This window comes from Osmerus mordax, chromosome 6, assembly GCF_038355195.1.
Source record: "Osmerus mordax isolate fOsmMor3 chromosome 6, fOsmMor3.pri, whole genome shotgun sequence".
Classification (NCBI taxonomy): Eukaryota; Metazoa; Chordata; class Actinopteri; order Osmeriformes; family Osmeridae; genus Osmerus; species Osmerus mordax.
The window spans coordinates 19,931,839-19,953,022 of record NC_090055.1 but is presented as its reverse complement, the minus strand read 5'-3'; the positions used below and the strand labels follow the sequence as shown (position 1 = coordinate 19,953,022).

General features: G+C 52.2%; 1 protein-coding gene across 1 annotated transcript; it reads right to left on the bottom strand.

Moving 5' to 3' along the window:
• Positions 1–606: 606 nt before the first annotated feature.
• Positions 607–16,053, bottom strand: LOC136943949 (sodium- and chloride-dependent transporter XTRP3A-like). Its single transcript, XM_067237439.1, has 11 exons — positions 15,884–16,053; positions 12,946–13,086; positions 7,858–7,949; positions 7,223–7,450; positions 6,484–6,594; positions 5,650–5,891; positions 4,718–4,880; positions 2,969–3,173; positions 2,506–2,665; positions 1,426–1,591; positions 607–783 (listed from the first exon to the last, which is right to left on the bottom strand). The coding sequence occupies exons 1-11, from the start codon at positions 16,005–16,007 to the stop codon at positions 607–609; spliced, it is 1,809 nt and encodes a 602-aa protein (XP_067093540.1). The 5' UTR covers positions 16,008–16,053.
• Between the last annotated feature and the right edge of the window lie 5,131 nt (positions 16,054–21,184).

The window sequence follows — 21,184 nt, the reverse complement described above, 5'->3', positions numbered from 1 at the left end:
TGTAGACGCTTTACAAGGATTTTTAAAAAAGTCCTTTGGGACCTAAAGTGTCCCTTCTTCCACACAGAATAGCAACGCATCAAAAGCTCGATGGTGACAAAGACATGTCACTTTACACACAAGCAGAAAGTGTACAAACCTCCAAATGCAAACATTATTGTGCTTCTGTGGATACAATTAGAGACAGTAACCAACAAACAAAGCAAAAAAATCACTAAATCGCTTGGTCAGAAAGACGTCAGATATGAAGGTGTTTTACAACTGTGATCCTTAGTCTACTGTCTTAGTAAACAATAGTAGTAAAATATACCACTCAGGGGATTGTGGGGAGAGGCCCCACCATGCAGACCAGGCACAGTGCTTAGGAACAACCTTCTGGAGACAGCCGGGGTGGAGGGGGGCGGGGGGGGGTACACTGCTGCATCTCCCCCCTCACAAACCTCCCCCTGCACCTCCTCCTCTTCTCCTCCCCCCTCTTCCCCTTCCCCCCCTGCACCTCCTCCTTCACCCACCTTAATCTCCCCCTTCTTCCCCCCTGTGCACCTCCTCCTCTACTTCCTCCCCCCTCTTTTCCCCCCCTCCTCCCCTCTGCCGGCCCTCGCCCTCCTAAGCGGTCGGGGAGGCCCCCAGGCTGATGGGGGTGCTCCGGGGCCCCCGGCCCCCTCTGCTCCTCCGGCAGTAGGTGTAGAGGGCGAAGAGGGGGATGCAGCTGACAGAGGACACCAGCAGCAGGCCGATGAAGGCCTGGGCGTAGGGGGGGTACTCCAGCACCACCGACTTTCCCTGGAGGAGAGGGGACAGAGAGGAGAGGTGAGGGGAGAGGTGAGGTGAGGAGAGGAGAGGGGAGGTGAGGGGGAGGAGAGGGGAGGTGAGGGGAGGTGACGAGAGGGGAGAGGAGAGGGGAGGTGAGGAGAGGGGAGGTGAGGGAGGGTAGGGGAGGAGAGGGGAGGAGAGGGGAGGTGAGGTGAGGAGAGCGGAGAGAGAGGAGAGGTGAGGAGAGTGAGAGAGGTGAGGAGAGGGGAGAGGTGAGGTGAGTGGAAGAGAGGAGAGGTGAGAGAGGGGGGAGAGTGAGGAGAGGGGAGAGGTGAGGAGAGGGGAGGTGAGAGAGGGGAGGAGGGGAGGTGAGGGAGAGGGAGAGGAGAGTTGGGGGGTGAGAGAGGAGAGGTGAGGGGGAGAGAGGGGAGAGAGAGGAGAGGAGATGGGAGAGAGAGGAGAGGGGAGAGAGAGGAGAGGGGAGAGAGGAGAGGTGAAGTGAGAAGAGGGGAGGTGAAGAGAGGAGAGGGAGGGTGAGGAGAGGGGGAGAGAGGGGAGAGTAGGTGAGGAGAGGGGAGAGAGAGAGAGGGGAGGGGAGGTGAGGAGAGGGGAGGGTAGGTGAGGAGAGGTGAGGAGAGGGGAGGGTAGGTGAGGAGAGAAGGGGGGCCGTACCAGGTCTTTGTTCCAGGCCTGGTAGGTGGGGGTGCCTCCCTGGATGTAGTTGATGATGTAGAAGATGAAGAGAGCCACGAGGAGCAGGGGGCTCACCACCGCCCACATGATCTTCCAGTACCAGTTAGGACGGTGGCCCAGCATGTCCTCAATGTCCTTCTCAAACCTGACGAGGACAAGAGAGGAAGAGGGGTCTGGTGTTATACAGCTCACCAGATTACAGTACCATGTAGTCTGAGGTCGTACTGCAGAGGCCAGGGTTAGAATCCAGCCTGGGCTCTTTGCTGCATGTCTCTCTCTCTCTCTCCTCTCTCTCCTCTCTCTCTCTCCTCTCTGTCTTCCCCTCTCTCTCTCTCTCTCTCTCTCTCTCTCTCTCTCTCTCTCTCTCTCTCTCTCTCTCTCTCTCTCTCTCTCTCTCTCTCTCTCTCTCTCTCTCTCTCTCTCTCTCTCTCTCTCTCTCTCTCTCTCTCTCTCTATTTCTCTCTCTAATTACACTTCACTTTGCCTTAGTTTTTTGGCTTTTGTGCTGGCCAGGTATCCATGGTAACCTGGCCAGCACAGAGCAGGTCCCCCCTACAGGGGAAACTGTAACCCTGCGGCACAATGTACGTGTTTGTTGAACAGAAGTACAGAGTTGATCAATTCTTGGAAAGCTGCTTAGTAAAAAATTACAAGAATCTAAAACACTGTTACAACGGCAGACAATTTAAAAAGCAATTTACTCTATGGTAAACTCTTGTGGTAAAACACACACACACCTCCTGATGCCAAAGATGTAAAACACACACACACATCTCCTGATGCCAGAGATGTAAAACACACACACACACCTCCTGATGTCAGAGATGCAAAACACACACACCTCCTGATGTCAGAGATGTAAAACACACACACACACCTCCTGATGCCAGAGATGTAAAACACACACACACCTCCTGATGCCAGAGATGTAAAACACACACACACACACCTCCTGATGCCAGAGATGTAAAACACACACACACACACACCTCCTGATGCCAGAGATGTAAAACACACACACACCTCCTGATGTCAGAGATGTAAAACACACACACACACCTCCTGATGCCGTAGATGTAGCTGACGGTGATGACCTCCACCAGGACGATGAACAGCAGGGAGAAGGTGGCTCCGTAGTCGTTGAACATGGTGAACCAGTAGTTCCCCGACCGCGTGGTGAACCCCAGACCCAGCAGCAGACACACCACACACACCAAGCCTGCACCACACACACACACACACACAACACAGGGGAAACATCTCTAGACAGGCTAGCACAAGGATAGGGGCTCATTCAAAACTTATTTACTGGCAAGTTGTTTCATAAATGAGACATGGGAACCCCCCTCTCCATCTCCCTACCTCCTTCACTTCCTTCGCTCCCTCCACCCTCCCCCTCCTTCCGTCCCCCTCCTCCATCCCTCCTTCCCACCCTCCCACTACCTCCACCCTTCCCCTCCCTCCTCCCACCCCCCCCCCCCTCCTCCTCCATCCTCCCTCCACCCTCCCTCCTCCCTCTCACCATTAAAGGTCTCGTTGCTGATGTTGCGGGAGATCACCTTGAAGTCCCTCAGGGGGGTAATGATGGCCGTCACGTTGCCCAGCATGCTGCCCATTCCCAGCAGCAGCAGCATAAGGAAGTACAGCACCGACCACAGCTGAGGTAACGGCATGTTCTTTATGGCCTCGCTGTACACGATGAAGGCCAGGCCTGTGCCCTCCACTGCCTGGAGGGAGGGAGGGAGGGAGGGAGGGAGGGAGGGAGGGAGGGAGGGAGGGAGGGAGGGAGGGAGGGAGGGAGGGAGGGAGGGAGGGAGGGAGGGAGGGAGGGAGGGAGGGAGAGAGAGAGAGAGAGAGAGAGAGAGAGAGAGAGAGAGAGACAGGGTAGAAAGGAGGGGCTGGATTGTTATAATCTACATTAATTAGCAAGCCTTTCCAGAAATAACCTGACTGACTCAAAATAGACTGCTGTTCATTCAGGTTTTTTTGACTAATGACAGATATTCTTTTGTTTAAAAAGTTCTACTTGAATGCCTTGACAGAGTTGGCTTGTGTGGCTCGTATACAGCAATAGGTTCACTGCTGGGAACCTCTGTACACAACAACAGCTTGGCCCAGTCATTACTGATTACCACAAACACAGCAGCTTGGCCCAGTCATTACTGATTACCACAAACACAGCAGCTTGGCCCAGTCATTACTGATTGCCACAAACACAGCAGCTCTGGTCAAGTTCACCTGCCCTCCGTCAGACCTGCAGACGAGCGCTGAATCATCAGAAGGTTACCAGGTTGTGTGAGGCTAGCTGTCACAGCTATCATAGTTATCCTATCGAGCTATCATAGCTATCCTATCGAGCTATCATAGCTATCCTAGCTAGCTCTCGTAATGTCCTCATTTTATCCGCAATCTACCACCCTCGCCCAGACTATCACCCCCTCTACCACCCCCACCCAGACTATCACCTCCTCTACCACCCCATCACCCCCTCTACCACCTCCACCCAGACTTTCACTCCCTCTACCACCCCCACCCAGACTATCACCCCCTCTACCACCTCCACCCAGACTATCACCCCCTCTACCACCCCCACCCAGACTATCACCCCCTCTACCACCTCCACCCAGACTTTCACTCCCTCTACCACCCCCACCCAGACTATCACTCCCTCTACCACCCCCACCCAGACTATCACCCTCTCTACCACCCCCACCCAGACTATCACCCCCTCTACCACTTCCACCCAGACTATCACCCCCTCTACCACCTCCACCCAGACTATCACCCTCTCTACCACCTCCACCCAGACTATCACCCCCTCTACCACCCCCACCCAGACTATCACCCCCTCTACCACCTCCACCCAGACTATCACCCCCTCTACCACCCCCACCCAGACTATCACCCCCTCTACCACCCCCCACCCAGACTATCGCCCCCTCTACCACTTCCACCCAGACTATCACCCCCTCTACCACCCCCACCCAGACTATCACCCCCTCTACCACCCCCACCCAGACTATCACCCCCTCTACCACCTCCACCAAGACTATCACCCCCTCTACCACCCCCACCCAGACTATCACCCCCTCTACCACCTCCACCCAGACTATCACCCCCTCTACCACCTCCACCCAGACTATCACCCCCTCTACCACCCCCACCCAGACTATCACCCCCTCTACCACCCCCACCCAGACTATCACCCCCTCTACCACCTCCACCCAGACCATCAGGAGTGGGGGAGGCGTGGGGGGGGAGCTCAGATTACCGTGTCTAGTTCAGCCTCCAAGCTGCAGCTCTCCAGCTTGCTTGCGATGCTAGCAAACAGGTCTGGCTGGGTCCGGTTCAGCTCCAAGGCCCAGTGGTCGACGGTCTCCATGGTGATGGAGTCCTCTGCCAGATCAAAGGTGTTCAGAAACAGCACACGCATCCTGGAGAGAGGGAGGCACGAGTCACGTGACCACCAAGCTGACCTCTGACCTATGGCTCTCTGCCAGCCTGCTACAGCTAAACCAGAGTGTGTGTGTGTGTCTACGGTGTTAACTAACCTTGTGGAGACATTTTCTAGTAGGGTTTAGGGGATAGGGGTAAAACAGGATTCTGAATGGGACACAACTCCGAGTCCCCACAATGACAGCCGTACACAACATGTGTGTTTGTGTGTTTACACGTGGCGGCAATCACTGACGATACAGAAGATTACAGACTGGTCTGTCATCTCTGTTTAAAGATCAGAGACTGGTCTGTGATCTTTTTTTAAAGATTGCTCAGCTATCTTGCATGACCTGAGTCTTATCAGGGCTTGTCACATTCTAACTCTCTGGGTTTGTCTTATTTTAAGACTATTATTAGATCCATTCATGATTACGACCAGGAAGAACAACCTTGGAACACCAACACTAAACTCATGAGACGTGTTAGATACGTGGACTCTGATCTAGGAAACTGATTACAACATCCCTATCAGCTTAGTTATGAAGTAGCTGTGTTATGAAGTAGCTGTGTCATGAAGTAGCTGTGTCTAAATAAACAACATGACTAAGCACCTGGTATAACACTCACCCACACACAAACACACATACATACACACATACATACACACACACCACACACACATACAGTCACACACACACTCACACGCACACACACACACACACACACACACACACACACACACACACCCTGCGGCCCTCTGTCTACCTCTCCAGACAGGTCTCGTAGTTGAAGGTGGCCTTGAAGCCGTAGATGGAGAAGGTGACGATGCTGGCGAACACGGAGGTGCCGCTGTTGATCATGGACACCACGATGGCCTGCTGCTGGAAGTTGTTGTTGTACTGGTTGTAGCTGGCGAAGGCGATGAGCGAGCCGAAGCCCAGACCCAGAGAGAAGAAGATCTGAGTGGCGGCGTTGATCCAAGTGGTCGGGTTAGCCAGCTGCTCCAGCTGTTAGCCAGGACACACACACACATACACACACACACACACGTACACACACAGGTGCACACACACATACACACACACACATGCACAAACACAAAGAAGGACTTTCAGTAAGCCACACTGAACTAACCCAATCCCAGATACAAATGTGCTGTACTCAACAACAATGCTGAATGCAGTTGCATAGCTGTGGCTGACATCTGCAGCTTGGTTCACACACGTCTGTATGTACATGACACAATAGTGCAGTTCATTAACATCACCAGGCACCAGGGAGACACAGAGACAGCTAGTTAGCTGCTAGCGATGGTTTGCATGACAACAGTGTTGGCATCAATGCCTACAGAGTAGGAGCCAGGTTCAGTTCTGACACAGTGTTCCTCAAAGTACCCTGAAGACGGCACACAGCAGAACAACAACATCTCTTATTGTTTATCTCTCAAATCACATTTTTACGTGTACATACGGCCTCACATACACCCCTGGAACTGCACCTAAACCGACCTAAACCCTTGTGTTCTCTGCAGTAGATACAACAGGATCAACTACAACAAGAGCATGTCTGTTCCTATTAACCTCCCCCATCCCAGCGTACCTTGGGGGTGAACATGTACTTGATCCCGTTCACGGCTCCGTGCAGTGTGACTCCCCGCACCAGGTAGATGAACAGGACCAGGTAGGGGAAGGTAGCTGTGAAATACACCACCTCCAGACCGCAGGAGGTCAAAGGACAAGTTCATGTTAGGATCCTTTATCGCTGGCAGATAACAGCGCTGACACAGTCAGTGCTGCCTGATACACTGCAGCAGCTGTGTTTACAAACAGGTGAAGCAGAATTTCTACTGCTGTTTCTACTGCTGCTGAAACTCTTCAAAACACACACACATTTTACAGTTTGTTTATTTAGCTCAGTGGTTCTCAACCCTGGTCCTCGTGCCCCCCTGTCCTGCATGTTCTAGATGTTTCCCTGCTCCAACACACCTGATTCAAATGAATGGGTCATTATCAAGCTCAGCAGAAGCCTGATAATGACCCGATCAATGATTAGAATCAGGTGTGTTGGAGCAGGGAAACATCTAGAACATGCAGGGCAGGGGGTCCCTGAGGACCAGGGTTGACAACCTTTGACTTGAGCGAATGTGTTTATACAGGAAGTGCAGCGGGAGATTCAGGATCAGAGGAGCGTAGCCGTGACGGCGTAGCCGCGACGGCGTAGCCGCGACGGCGTAGCCGCGACGGCGTAGCCGCGACGGCGTAGCCGCGACGGCGTAGCCGCGACGGCGTAGCCGCGACGGCGTAGCCGCGACGGCGTGTCTCCGGTCGGAGGCTCTCACCTTGCCGGTGGACTTGACGCCCCTGACAATGAACAGGTAGACAATCATCCAGGCCAGAACAAGGCAGAGCGCCTGGCCCGTGTGCACGCCCCCGTTCTCCTCGATGGAAGACGAGATGTCCAGCGTCTCCCTGAAGAAGAAGTACTCAGTGGGCGTGCCTCGCTCACACTCCTCCAACGGGCCGGTCAGGTTGCTGTTCAGGGGGCACTCAGCCCAGGGGAGCGTGGCCTGAGGGGGGCAGGGGGGTGAGGGGGGAGAGGGAGTGGGGGGGTCAGAAGGGGGAGAGGGTATAGGGTGGGACAGGGGGGTAGGGGGCCAGGGTGGGGGTGAGATGGTGGGGCAGGGTAGTGGGAGGGCGGTGGGGGATGGGAGGGGGGCATGGAGGATGGGGAAAGGGTGGTGGGCAGTGGGATGGTTGGGGGGCCACCGAAAGGGATGGGGAGCCGGGGGGCAGAACAGGAATGTATGGGAGGCCAGGGAGAGGGGAGGGAGGGAGGGAGGGAGGGGAAGAATTAGAGAACATTCCAGTTATTGTGATTTTGATGATGACTGGCTGACGATGTTCAAATGTACCCCCAGTACTTGTCATTGTTTATCACAAGAATGGGCTTGTGACACACGCTGATGTCACCCACCTGGAATGAATGGAAGAGGTACCAGAAGCTCCAGGCGTTGATGACGTTGTAGTACAGGCAGAGGTACAGAGACGTCATGACACTGGCAAGACCTGCAGAAACAAGTTTACTGTCAGCTTGTTATGGCAGGTTTTGACATAGTTACGATATCTATGTTTCTTTAAGCGGTAAAAAGTAAGTTCCTTTGTTATAGACAGACGAATGTTAGAAACTGAGGCTCTGTGGTGTGGTTTACTCTGTAGAAGGGACACTCAGATTGTCTTAAGGTATTTATGGTGTTGTTTTATGATCAGAATCAGAATCAGAATGGGATTTATTCGCCATGAAAGTTTGCACAGTCAAGGAATTTGCTTTGGCAGGAAGGTGCATACAATAAACATATACCTAAAATTTTAATATGTGGACTATCTATACTAAGGGTACATAAACTAGCAGTACTAAGTGGGATTAGAACATAATTAAATATACAATAAAATAAAATATAAGTTGCCGTAAATTACAATATAAAAATACAAATATTACAAAAAGCAGTGTGTTTTAAGCAAGAAGTCATTAGAGTCAGTGTGGTCCCTTGGCCTTGTTGAAGAGGCCAACAGCGGAAGGGAAGAAACTGTTTTTGTGGCGTGAGGTTTTGGTCCTGATGGACCGCAGCCTTCTGCCAGAGGGGAGTAGCTGGAACAGGGAGTGACCAGGGTGGGAGGAGTCGGCCACAATCTTCCTTGCACGCCTCAGGGTCCTCGAGGTGTGCAGGTCCTCGAGGGTAGGCAGATTGCAGCCGATCACCTTCTCAGAAGTGCGGATGATACGCTGCAGTCTGCTCTTGTCCTTGGCAGTGGCAGCAGCGTACCAGACGGTGATGGAGGAGGTGAGGATGGACTCAATGATGGCTGAGTAGAAGTGCACCATCATTGTCTTTGGCAGGTTGAACTTCTTCAGCTGCCGTAGGAAGTACATCCTCTGTTGTGCTTTCTTGGTGAGGGAGCTGATGTTCAGTTACCACTTGAGAGGATGGTGCCCAGGAAGCGGAAGGACTCCACAGTGTTGACTGGGGAGTCACACAGGGTGATGGGGGTGAGTGGGACTGTATTCTTCCTGAAGTCCACAACCATCTCCACTGTCTTAAGAGCATTGAGCTCCAAGTTGTTCTGGCTACACCAGGTCACCAGGTTGGCCGCTTCCCACCTATAATCAGACTCGTCTCCACCAGAGATGAGCCCAATAAGGGTGGTGTCGTCCGCAAACTTCAGGAGTTTGACGGACGGATGACTGGAGGTGCAACTGTTGGTGTACAGGGAGAAGAGCAGAGGAGAAAGGACGCAGCCCTGAGGTGATCCGGTGCTGATGGACCGGGAGTCAGAGACTTGTGTTCCCAGCTTAACGCACTGCTTCCTGTCAGACAGGAAGTCTGTGATCCACCTGCAGGTGGAATCAGGCACGTTCAGCTGGGAGAGCTTGTCCTGAAGCAGGGCGGGGATGATGGTATTGAAGGCAGAGCTGAAATCCACAAACAGGATCCTGGCATAGGATGCTGGGGAGTCCAGGTGCTGTAGGGTGAAGTGGAGGGCCATGTTAACTGCATCGTCCACAGACCTGTTGGCTCAGTAGGCAAACTGCAGGGGGTCCAGTAGAGGGTCAGTGATGGATTTAAGGTGTGCCAGCACCAGGCGCTCGAAAGACTTCATTACCACAGAGGTCAGGGCGACGGGTCTGTAGTCATTATGTCCTGTTGGCCTTGGCTTTTTGGGCACAGGGATGATGGTGGAGGACTTGAGACAGGCTGGCACATGGCATGTCTCAAGGGAGGTGTTAAAGATGTAGGTAAACACAGGAGACAGCTGGTCAGCGCAGTGCTTGAGGGTGGCTGGAGAGACAGAGTCCGGCCCAGCTGCTTTGCGGGGATTCTGCCTCTTGAAAAGTCTGTTAACTTCACCCTCCTGAATGGAGAGAGTCGTCACTGTAGAGGGGGGGAGGTGGGAGGCCTCCTGGGTGGGAAGGGGTAGTTCAGGACTGTCCAATTGTCTTTCAAATCTCCAGTAGAACTCATTCTGGTCATTGGCCAGGCGGGAGTCGTACCTAACTAAGAGCCAGAGGGTCTTAGTTAGGTCTGAGGGTTGGGGGAGATTGTTATCTCAGTTGAGCGAGCTGACCTAACCTTTTGGCCAAGGAGATTGTGTCCTGTGTCCTGTTTGTGTATCATTAACCATCTTCTTCTTTAGAGAGGGAGCTGGGGCATCAAAGAACTGTGGGACACTTGGTATGGAGTCAAACTGTCACTGAGCAGTGCTGACCAATCACAGAGACCACTGCATTGATGAATTGATCATTTATTAGGGCATCTGTTTTAAGTGTATAAAAGCACAAGCTTTATGATTGTTCTTCATCACTCTTGCAAAGGAACTGTGGCTAGCACCTCCTTCGTTATGACTGATCAGCAAAGCTTTGTTTAATATTACCTAATTGTATAATCTAAATAAATTGTATTAAAACCACATCTCTTGACTACTCAGATCTACTCAGTGCCACTTGAATTTCCACCATTACACAGCTGAATATCATATATACTTTTTTTCTTTTTTAACCGATTTAAAGGAAGGGGATTTGCAGCCTGCACCCTGTTGATCAGTCAGGTGGACGTGCTAGAAAGACACTCACTGACACGATGACTGTGTGTTCATGAGCACCATGTGTGTGTGTGTGTGTGTGTTCATAAGCACCATGTGTGTGTGTGTGTGTGTTCATGAGCACCATGTGTGTGTGTGTGTGTGTGTTCATGAGCACCATGTGTGTGTGTGTGTGTGTGTTCATGAGCACCATGTGTGTGTGTGTGTGTGTTCATGAGCACCATGTGTGTGTGTGTGTGTGTGTTCATGAGCACCATGTGTGTGTGTGTGTTCATGAGCACCATGTGTGTGTGTGTGTGTGTGTGTGTTCATGAGCACCATGTGTGTGTGTGTGTGTGTGTGTGTGTGTGTGTGTGTGTTCATGAGCACCATGTGTGTGTGTGTGTGTGTGTGTGTGTGTGTTCATGAGCACCATGTGTGTGTTCATGCTCTTCTCATCTCCAGTGTTGTCTTGTTTCTATTTTAACACTTTTATATATAATGTCTGCTTTCAACTGTATAACTGTCTGTTTGTCTATGCTCAGGTCATTAACAAAAAAAGTTGATGTTCACAGAATGATTATTTGTATATTAGGAGGTTTACTATATTTAAGCTTATTATAGATATAATCTATGTTCTGTGTACTCATATGTCATGTTATGCCAGGTTGCTTCGCGTTGTCTTGTCCTAAGAATTTCAGTGCCCAGTCTGACCTTGTGTTGTTCTGTGCATCTGACAATAAAAGACTTGAACTAGAACTACATGGTACGCAACCACCCACTGTAGTGGGAATGGTAAGGATGGAGACACTTGGTGTTTGTCCCCGGCTTGGGAAACACAATTCTGGTTACATTTACATTTAGTCATTTAGCAGACGCTCTTATCCAGAGCGACTTACAGTAAGTACAGGGACATTCCCCCGAGGCAAGTAGGGTGAAGTGCCTTGCCCAAGGACACAACGTCAGTTTGCATGCTCATACAAACACAGCCACACACACACATACTCACACACACACAGCCACACACACACATACTCACACAAACACAGCCACACACACACACATACTCACACAAACACAGCCACACACACACATACTCACACAAACACAGCCACACACACACACATTCTCACACAAACACAGCCACACACACACTCATGCACACACAAAGTCCATCCCCCCTATTTTGACGATCTGAAACGCAAGTATCAAAACGCAAAGCGCAAGTAACTTTGTGGGCGGGACTCCGGCTCGGTTGCTATTTTGCCGGCGGGATAAATAACTTTGCGCCTGGCTCAAATCTAAAATGGGTAGGTCCGAAGTAGCTACATTACTAATGGGTGTGGTTTGGGCGTAACGTGCAATAAACCAATCAGAGCGTCATCTCACATTCCCTTTAAGAGCAGCGCTTGTTCCATGGCGGATTGCTATTATAACGGCGGATTTGCCAGGCGCACGCCAGGAGCGGTTCACAGACAAGGAGACCGACGTTCTAGTCAGGGCCGTAACAGATAGACAAGTGACATTGTATGGGAAAGGCAGAGCAGTTTTCTCATTGCACTAAATTGCCCGCTCATGCTGCTCATTCAAATTCTTATTCTTATTTTTATATAGCCTACCCTATATTTTATTTTTTAAATTGTTTGGTTCTAGGAATTAGTTTAACTATTGTACTTTTTTACTTAATTTAAGACCCGTATATGTTTATTGTTTGCACCTTCCTGCCACAGTAAATTCGGAGTTTGAGTAACATAGGCTACATGGCGAATAAACATAATTCTGATTCTGATGGAGATGGGAGAAGAAACCCACCCAAATTAGCTTCGGTTAAACAGGCGTGTGAGAAAATTGGCACAATTGTTACAAATCATGTTCACATACATAGAGATTTCTCATGAAAATCTTTTTATAAACATTGAAGAAATGTAACACGCCATAAATCAAAACAATGTAACGTAGCTTAGCAGAAAGAAGACCCTGGCCTCGCCAGCAGTGCGCACGGACCAAGCTTGCGCCCTTAAAATAGCATCTGAATAATGCGCCATTGAATTTAGACCACGTTTTTCCTGGTCAGTGGCGGAATTGTTTTTCGGAAACTGCAAAATAGCACCAGGGAACGTTTGCGCCGGAACACGCCTCCTTTTTCGCTGAACCGCCCACGGGAGCGCAAGGTCATTTCGACGTGCGTCTGTGGAGGGAAAAGTCAGCTTTGCATCGAGTGCAAACTAGGAATGATACTTGCGTCGTTGACAAAGTCAATTGCGCTGGGTGCAAGATTTGTGTGCCCCTTGTGTTGTTCTGTGCATCTGACAATAAAAGACTTGAACTTGAACTGATAGCAAGAAATCAATCAAATGACAGAATACTAGGTTGTGTCAGCAACTTTCACCCACTCCCCCCAGGTAGGGGCTAATGGACTCACCCACTCCACCCAGGTAGGGGCTAATGGACTCACCCACTCCACCCAGGTAGGGGCTAATGGACTCACCCACTCCACCCAGGTAGGGGTTGATTGCGCTCCATGCTCCGATGCTCCCCAACCGCATCTTCTGGCCGATGGCCAGCTCCATGTAGAACAGGGGAACCCCCTCCAGGACCAGCATGATCAGGTACGGGATGAGGAACCCACCTGAGAGACAGGAAGTCGTCATCACACACAGGAAGTCATAATCACACATTTACATTTAGTCATTTAGAAGACGCTCTTATCCAGAGCGACTTACAGTAAGTACAAGGACATTCTCCCGAGGCAAGTAGGGTGAAGTGCCTTGCCCAAGGACACAACGTCATTTGGCACGGCCAGGAATCGAACTGGCAACCTTCAGATTACTAGCCAGATTCCCTAACCGCTCAGCCACCTGACTCCACACACACAGGAAGTCATCATCACACCCACACACAGGAAGTCCGTAATCACACACAGGAAGTCATCATCACTCACACACACAGGAAGTCATAATTACGCACAGGAAGTCATCATCAGACACAAAAATTTAAACACCAGAGGTTGTGGGACCTGGTGGGTCAGTGCAGGCTTTGTCTCATTGGCTGGTTCCTGTCGTGGGCTTGGCCAACCATAAGCTCAGTGGAGAGGGGAATGTCCACCCCACAGTTATTCTAAATACACCCGTTCAGCAGTTCAACAGTGTGTCTGTCTCTGTGTCTGCCTCTGTCTCTCTCTACCTGCATCTCTCCTAGCTTGCTCTGAAACTTTCTCTTACTACTTTTCTCTCTACCTGCATCGCACCCTCTCTCTCTCTCTCTCTCTCTCTCTCTCCCTCCCTGTCTCTCTCTCTGTCTGTTTCTCTCTCTCTCAATTCAATTCAATAATGCTTTATTGGCATACATGAGTGAGCATTGTTGCCAAAGCCATATAAGATTGAACCTATCACAATGATGATACATTTGTTACAACAATAACTCTCTCTCTCTCTCTCTCTCTCCTCCTTCAGCACGACATGAGGGAGGAAGTTGGGACAGAGGTTGTCATGATGTCAGAAGATGTGGTTGTCCTGTACGTCCTGTACATTCTTGCACCATCAAATAAAGATACTGTTAAAGGGAGTTACTGTAGCGAAAATGATTCATAGTGATGTCATGTTTCGTCAGAAACAACATTGTTGACTTCTCATCTTTTATCTAGTTTCAGTCTCATACTGTTTTTTAACATCTGTGCTCATCCAGAACAGGACGACTCCCCAAACAGGTTCTGTCCCTCCTGTGGAGGTGCAGTCCAGAACCGTTGTCTCTGCTGTCCTACCCGTCTCATCTCCAACTGTATATTTTGTCTCAGTTCAGGCCAGCATCTACATTTATGTTCAGTTCAGATTTAATGAATGAAGGTTAAGTAACAATCAAATTAATGACAGTGAAGATGGGAGCCATGGACAAGCTTAGTGCTCAGTGACCCAGACAGACCTCGCTCTCTCTCTCTCTCTCTCTCCAAGACCCCAACCTCTCTGTTTCCCCCCCCCTCTTTCTCTCTCTCTCCAAGACCCCAACCTCTCTGTCCCCCCCCCCTCTCTCTCTCTCTCTCTCTCCCCACAGACCCCAACCTCTCTCTCTCCCCCCCCCACAGACCCCAACCCCCCCCTCTCTCTCTCTCCCCCCAGACCCCAACCACCCTCTCTCTCCCCCAGACCCCAACCTCTCTCTCTCTCCCCCCCACAGACCCCAACCCCCCCCCCCTCTCTCTCCCCCCAGACCCCAACCCCTCTCTCCCCCCCCCCCCCCGCAGACCCCAACCCCTCTCTCTCTCTCTCTCTCTCTCTCTCCCCCAGACCCCAACCTCTCTCTCTCCCCCAAACCCCAACCCCTCTCTCTACCCCAGACCCCAACCTCTCTCTCTCTCTACCCCCACAGACCCCAACCCCTCTCTCTTTCTCTCCCCCAGACTTTAATGGAACCGTTTAAACTCTTGTAAGTCTGTCACAGATAATAACACATGTGACTGTAACAGATGTACAGTGTAATATGTGCAAATGTGTAAACAGAAGTATGTAAATATGGAAAGTGCCCCATAAACTATTCTGAGAAAAAATCGATTTCCATCAGCTAAGGATTAGATGGAATAGTTGTAAGTATTGACAGAACATAGCTGCCATAGTTAATTCCAAATCTTATATTCCTAATGTTGTTAGACAAGGGGCAGCACAAGGGGCAAGAAAACAATTACAGCTGCACATTTAGAAGTTAGCCAGTGGAAACTTACCAGTGGAAGTTTACTGTGCCTACCTTAGCCAACATTATGTAAGATACTTAATATCGTGTTTTAGTCCTGTTTCGACTCATGGTTGACTGACTTCCAACAAGCAAAACAACTTTATTTGAATACACTTTCATTGACCGGTTTTCGGTCCAATCTGAGAATATTATAAATGTAGCAACTAAGAGTTGCATGCAAAGACTGTCCAACACCAACCGACGAAGCGAGAGACATTTAACAACCTGACAAGAAACTGCCGCAGCCAACCGAACCATGCGTAATGACGCATATACTAAGCCAATGGAAAACCAAGTTTCAAATCGGATTTAAGAGATAGAGAAAACCAAACAACACACCTATTCCCAACAGGTCATTTTAGAAAGGTTTAACTACGTGCTATATGTGATTCCGTCCTTAAAGTTCACAGTCATAGTCCATGGATGATAAAGGGAACATATGGATCCCATCCGTGTAGTTGGCGCCGAGTAACCTAGAGACCTGTGTGATATCGTATCCCCTGTTTTACACGGTTAAACTGAAGAGTAGACAAATGACAAAATGCCAATGAAAAAAGTGGGCTTCTTTCCACCAAATAAAGTAGGCCTAGTTGTGTCCTATGTTTAAGTGGCAGAGCGGTCTCAAGTTGCCGAAAGTTAAGGACGCGCCGCACCTGCTCCTTGTGAGAAAAATAAATAAATAAATAAACGAACCCCTCCCTTACCTCCTCCGTGCATTTGACAAAGGTATGGAAAACGCCACACATTTCCAAGTCCAACGGCATAGGACACACATGCCAGGATAAACTGCATGGGATTATCCCACGACGGTCTCGCTTCCTTCTCCATCGGTGTGGAAATGTGCTGGATTGCAGGAATAATTTAACACAGTCCAGTCCACGGTATCCAGATACCGAGCAAACAGCAACAAGTACAACAAATCGTCGTATGTAAAGTTGTTCAGAGGGCTGTCGCAGAGCTTTTGCTGTGTCTGAGAACCATAACCCGCGTTTTAAGCGCCTTCTGTATATGTATTCTAATGAGCTACTCCTCAGCGGAGGGAGGGTCTTATATTTTAATTGCCTTTGTTTTACGCAACCCAGGTGAATGTTTCATTTGACAGGACGCGTTTGAACGTAAAGCACAACCCCGCTACTATAGATTATTAGCCAGACAACACTATCTTCCTCGAAGTTTGTATTTGTTTTGAGAGATTACACGCCAGTGCTCTGGGCCACACAGCGCATATTGCATTTCTAAACAAACTCAAAATGTCTTGCTTCTCAAGGCCAATAGTACTGGAGTGACGGAAAGTCTCTATAGTTTCTAAGAATATATTTGATATTATATTTGATATGTTAAGACAATTTACGCCTAAACATCGGCTCTGTTAAGTGCTGTATGATAAAATAGTAACGAGTGACAAATGAAAATGAAAAATGTGATCAACCTAAAAATAAGAGATAAGAGTTCGGAAAGGAGTCATGGCTAGGGTGAGGAGAAACAGAAAGAAAGGGAGAGGTGAGGATAGAGGGAGGAAGGAAGGAAGGGAGAGGTGATGAGAGAGGGAGGAAGGGAGAGGGAGGAGGGGAGGGGAGAGGTGAGGAGAGAGGGAGGAAGGGAGAGGTGATGAGAGAGGGAGGAAGGGAGAGGTGAGGAGAGAGGGAGGAAAGAAGGGAGAGGTGATGAGAGAGGGAGGAAGGAAGGGAGAGGTGATGAGAGAGGGAGGAAGGGAGAGGTGATGAGAGAGGGAGGAAGGGAGAGGTGATGAGAGAGGGAGGAAGGGAGAGGTGTGGAGAGAGGGAGGAGGGGAGAGGTGATGAGAGAGGGAGGAGGGGAGAGGTGAGGAGAGAGGGAGGAGGGGAGAGGTGAGGAGAGAGGGAGGAAGGGAGACGTGAGGAGAGAGGGAGGAGGGGAGAGGTGAGGAGAGAGGGAGGAGGAAGGAAGGGAGAGGTGACGAGAGAGGGAGGAAGGGAGAGGTGATGAGAGAGGGAGGAAGGGAGAGGTGAGGAGAGAGGGAGGAAGGGAGAGGTGTGGAGAGAGGGAGGAAGGGAGAGGGAGGAGGGGAGAGGTGAGGAGAGAGGTAGGAAGGAAGGAAGAAGGAAGGGAGAAGTGATGAGAGAGGGAGGAAGGGAGAGGTGATGAGAGAGGGAGGAAGGGAGAGGTGAGGAGAGAGGGAGGAGGGGAGAGGTGAGGAGAGAGGGAGGAGGGGAGAGGTGAGGAGAGAGGGAGGAAGGGAGAGGTGAGGAGAGAGGGAGGAAGGAAGGAAGGAAGGGAGAAGTGATGAGAGAGGGAGGAAGGGAGAGGTGATGAGAGAGGGAGGAAGGGAGAGGTGAGGAGAGAGGGAGGAAGGGAGAGGTGATGAGAGAGGAGGAAGGAAGGGAGAGGTGATGAGAGAGGGAGGAAGGAAGGGAGAGGTGAGGAGAGAGGGAGGAAGGGAGAGGTGAGGAGAGAGGGAGGAAGGAAGAGGTGAGGAAAGAGGGAGGAAGGAAGGGAGAGGTGATGAGAGAGGGAGGAAGAGAGAGGAAGGAAGGGAGAAGTGATGAGAGAGGGAGGAAGGGAGAGGTGATGAGAGAGGGAGGAAGGGAGAGGTGATGAGAGAGGGAGGAGGGGAGAGGTGAGGAGAGGTTGTCCAGTCACAGTGATCTCCTCAACCTTGACTCTGGTCAGTAGATATTTCTGAAACACTCTCTCTCTTTGAAGTTCAAGTTTCAAGTTTATTGCTATTTGTCCAGGTGCAGGTTCTTTGGCCTGCTTTACCTGACAATCCCTAGTGAACTCTAACAGTGGTGTCTGACCCAGTGTACCTGACCTGACCTGACCTGATGTGATGTGAAGCTGTGTCATCTAGACAGGTACATCAACATGCGTCATCTAGACAGGTACATCAACATGCGACTGGCACAGAGACCCAGGAGTCATCCTGATGCAGGGCAGCACAGACGGCAGGGCAGCACAGACGGCAGGGCAGCACAGACGCAGGCAGCACAGACGGCAGGGCAGCACAGACCGGCAGGGCAGCACAGGGGGCAGGGCAGCACAGACGGCAGGGCAGCACAGACGGCAGGGCAGCACAGACGGCAGGGCAGCACAGGGGGCAGGGCAGCACAGACGGCAGGGCAGCACAGACGGCAGGGCAGCACAGGGGGCAGGGCAGCACAGGGGGCAGGGCAGCACAGGGGGCAGGGGCAGCACAGGGGGCAGGGCAGCACAGACAGGGAAGCACAGACAGCCCCTGGCTTAGGGGCCTGGATCACCCACGGCAGGTAGGACCATGACTCCTGACATGGCCAGCAGGCACATTCAGGATCCATCCCAGAATACTCCCGACTTACCATGGGAGCTCTCGGGACCACGTGGTCACGGCCTCTTCAGACACAGACTTGGGGGGGGGAAGGAGGAGAGTGGGGAGAGGAGGAGGTGGGGGGGGGGGAAGGGAGGAGAGTGGGGAGAGGAGGAGGTGGGGGGGGGGGAAGGGAGGAGAGTGGGGAGAGGAGGAGGTGGGGGGGGGGAAGGGAGGAGAGTGGGGAGAGGAGGAGGTGGGGGGGGGAAGGGAGGAGAGTGGGGAGAGAGGAGGTGGGGGGGGGGGAAGGGAGGAGAGTGGGGAGAGGAGGAGGTGGGGGGGGGAAGGGAGGAGAGTGGGGAGAGGAGGAGGTGGGGGGGGGGAATCAGGACCTGGGGGGGCAGTTGTGTAATGGTACACGTGTCTAATCCTCACACTACAACCCCCAACCATGAGGAGCTGTTGAATCCACCCCCCACCATGAGGAGCTGTTTACCAGAGGAGGAGGGAGGAGGGAGGGGGGGGGGGTGGAGGAATGGAGAGAGAGGTTTAAGTGTGGAGGGGATGAAGCTGGCTGGGGGGGGTGGAGTATTTGGGCGGGAGAGGAGAAAGGGGCACCTGAGCCTCAACATGATTTGGGGGGGGATTTTCTGGGAGCCTTGAGGGCTCGTTTTGTTGCAGGCCATAGGAGAATGGTGGACGACCTGTAAACAGAGGGAGGGAGGGAGGGAGGGAGGGGGGGAAGGAGCGAGGGAGGAGGGAGGGAGGGAAGGAGCGAGGGAGCGAGGGAGGGAGGGAGGGGAGGGAGGGAGCGAGAGAGCAGAGATCACAGTGAGAGGCACAGCTGTCCCAATTGAGAGGAATTCTGTTTTCACCAGCATCCCACTGACAGAACACCCAAAAGCAGCTCTGTCCCAGCCCCGTCCCTCAGAGCTGGATCAAGCTGTGTTTACCCGAGGTTTCATAAGGGCCGGGGGGACGGGGTGAGGTGGGGGGGTGGGGGCAGAGGACTACAGCCGTTTCCTGTCTGGAAAACAGGAGGACGAGGAGGGAGGTGGAGGGAGTAGGGATGGGGGACATGTTTTGTCGACAGATGTGGAATGCAGCAGGCCTGGTGCGTGCTGGGGTCCTCTCCTCCCCTGTGTGTCGGCCCCTCCGTCAGTCACCCAGCCCACAGACCCGCCGCGCTCGGAACCAGAACAATCCAGAACGTCCCGCTCAGACAGGCGCCCCTAACCGCTTGTGACACCCAGCCGCCGCGACCGCTGAGCGCAGAGGAGGCCCCTCTGACTCGTCCACCTCTCCGGTCAACAACGGACAATTAGGGCCCGTTGGACCAGACGACACGCTCAGGCCAGGTTGCGTAAGCGTTCTCCAGGAGTCGCTGTGATGTGATGCGTGGTGACACGGGTCTGGGGGAGGGGCCTGGGGGAGGCCGGGGGGGGGGGGCCGGGGGGAGGGGCCTGGGGCTCGGCCGGGGGGGGGGGGGCAAGGGAGGGGCCTGGGGGGAGGCCGGGGGGGGGGCGGGGGGACTGGAGGTCGTTCTGATGTCCACAGACACATGGCTAGGGGGAAGCGAGGAGGGGAAGGAGGGAAGGAAACTGGGAAGTGAAGGAGCTTTGAAATGAAGGAGGGAAGAGAGCCAGGAGGTGAAGTGGTAATCGTGGACGTTCCCTCTCCAGTGTCCAGCTGCTTGCATTCTGATCTGATCGTAATGTAGCAGCCATGGTTGGCCAGTCGTCTGTCTTCATGACGGCACCCTGTAGAACGTTCTGTTCTCGATCCTGACTCGCCCCTATGGGAACACAGAGTTCTGCCCCCGCCCTGTCTGTGAGGTGGAAAGGGGAGGGTGTGCAGACCGGGGGGGGGGGTCCAAAAACCTGAACCGGGTCACTATGGCGACCGTGACAGCGAAGGCCAGCAGTCTGAGGGTGTGGAGTGCTCTGCTGTGAGGGGGGGGGCTGTGAGAGGGGGGGGGCTGTGAGGGGGGGGCTGCTGTGAGGGGGGGGCTGTGAGGGGGGGGGCTGTGAGGGGGGGGCTGTGAGGGGGGGGGGCTGTGAGGTGGGGGGGGCTGTGAGGGGGGGGCTGTGAGGGGGGGGCTTTGAGGGGGGGGCTGTGAGGGGGGGGCTGCTGTGAGGGGGGGGGCTGTGAGGGGGGGGGCTGTGAGGGTGTGGAGTGCTCTGCTGTGAGGGGGGGGGCTGCTGTGAGGGGGGGGTCTGTGAGGGGGGGGGGGCTGCTGTGAGGGGGGGGGCTTTACAAAGACACGTTGACTGATCGGTCCCCAACCAGAGAATGGAAGCACAGTAAACCTGGGACATGGACAGTGTTTCAATGAGGTTCCTTCCAAGCAGGGTGTGTGACATTACATTGAATTACTTTTTGTGACTTTTCAAGGACATAGTTCCTCAACTTCAAGAAATCAACATAACACGTGTTACAGCATGAACAGGAATTATTACCAGGACTATAGCTCAGTGGTTAGAGTGTTTGACTTCAGCTCTAAATGTTGAGGGTTCAAATTCTCCTCTGTTGGACTTTTTTGGGTAAACATGTGCGCTGACTTCCTGGCACCTGAAAGTAAGTCTGAGCTCTTGATATTTGCCTGAGAGTCACATGTAGGGTTAGAGAGAGTCACATGTAGGGTTAGAGAGAGTCACATGTAGGGTTAGAGAGAGTCACATGTAGGGTTAGAGAGAGTCCCCTGTAGGGTTAGAGAGAGTCACATGTAGGGTTAGAGAGAGTC

Bases quoted from the DNA above. Each gene is read 5' to 3' on its own strand.
- LOC136943949 (XM_067237439.1), bottom strand. From the start codon at position 16,007: ATGGAGAAGGAAGCGAGACCGTCGTGGGATAATCCCATGCAGTTTATC. The intron at 7,451-7,857 runs GTGGGTGACATC...TGCCCCCCTCAG, and splicing joins ACCTCTTCCATTCATTCCAG to GCCACGCTCCCCTGGGCTGA. The intron at 4,881-5,649 runs GTAGACAGAGGG...CCCTCTCTCCAG, and splicing joins TACGAGACCTGTCTGGAGAG to GATGCGTGTGCTGTTTCTGA.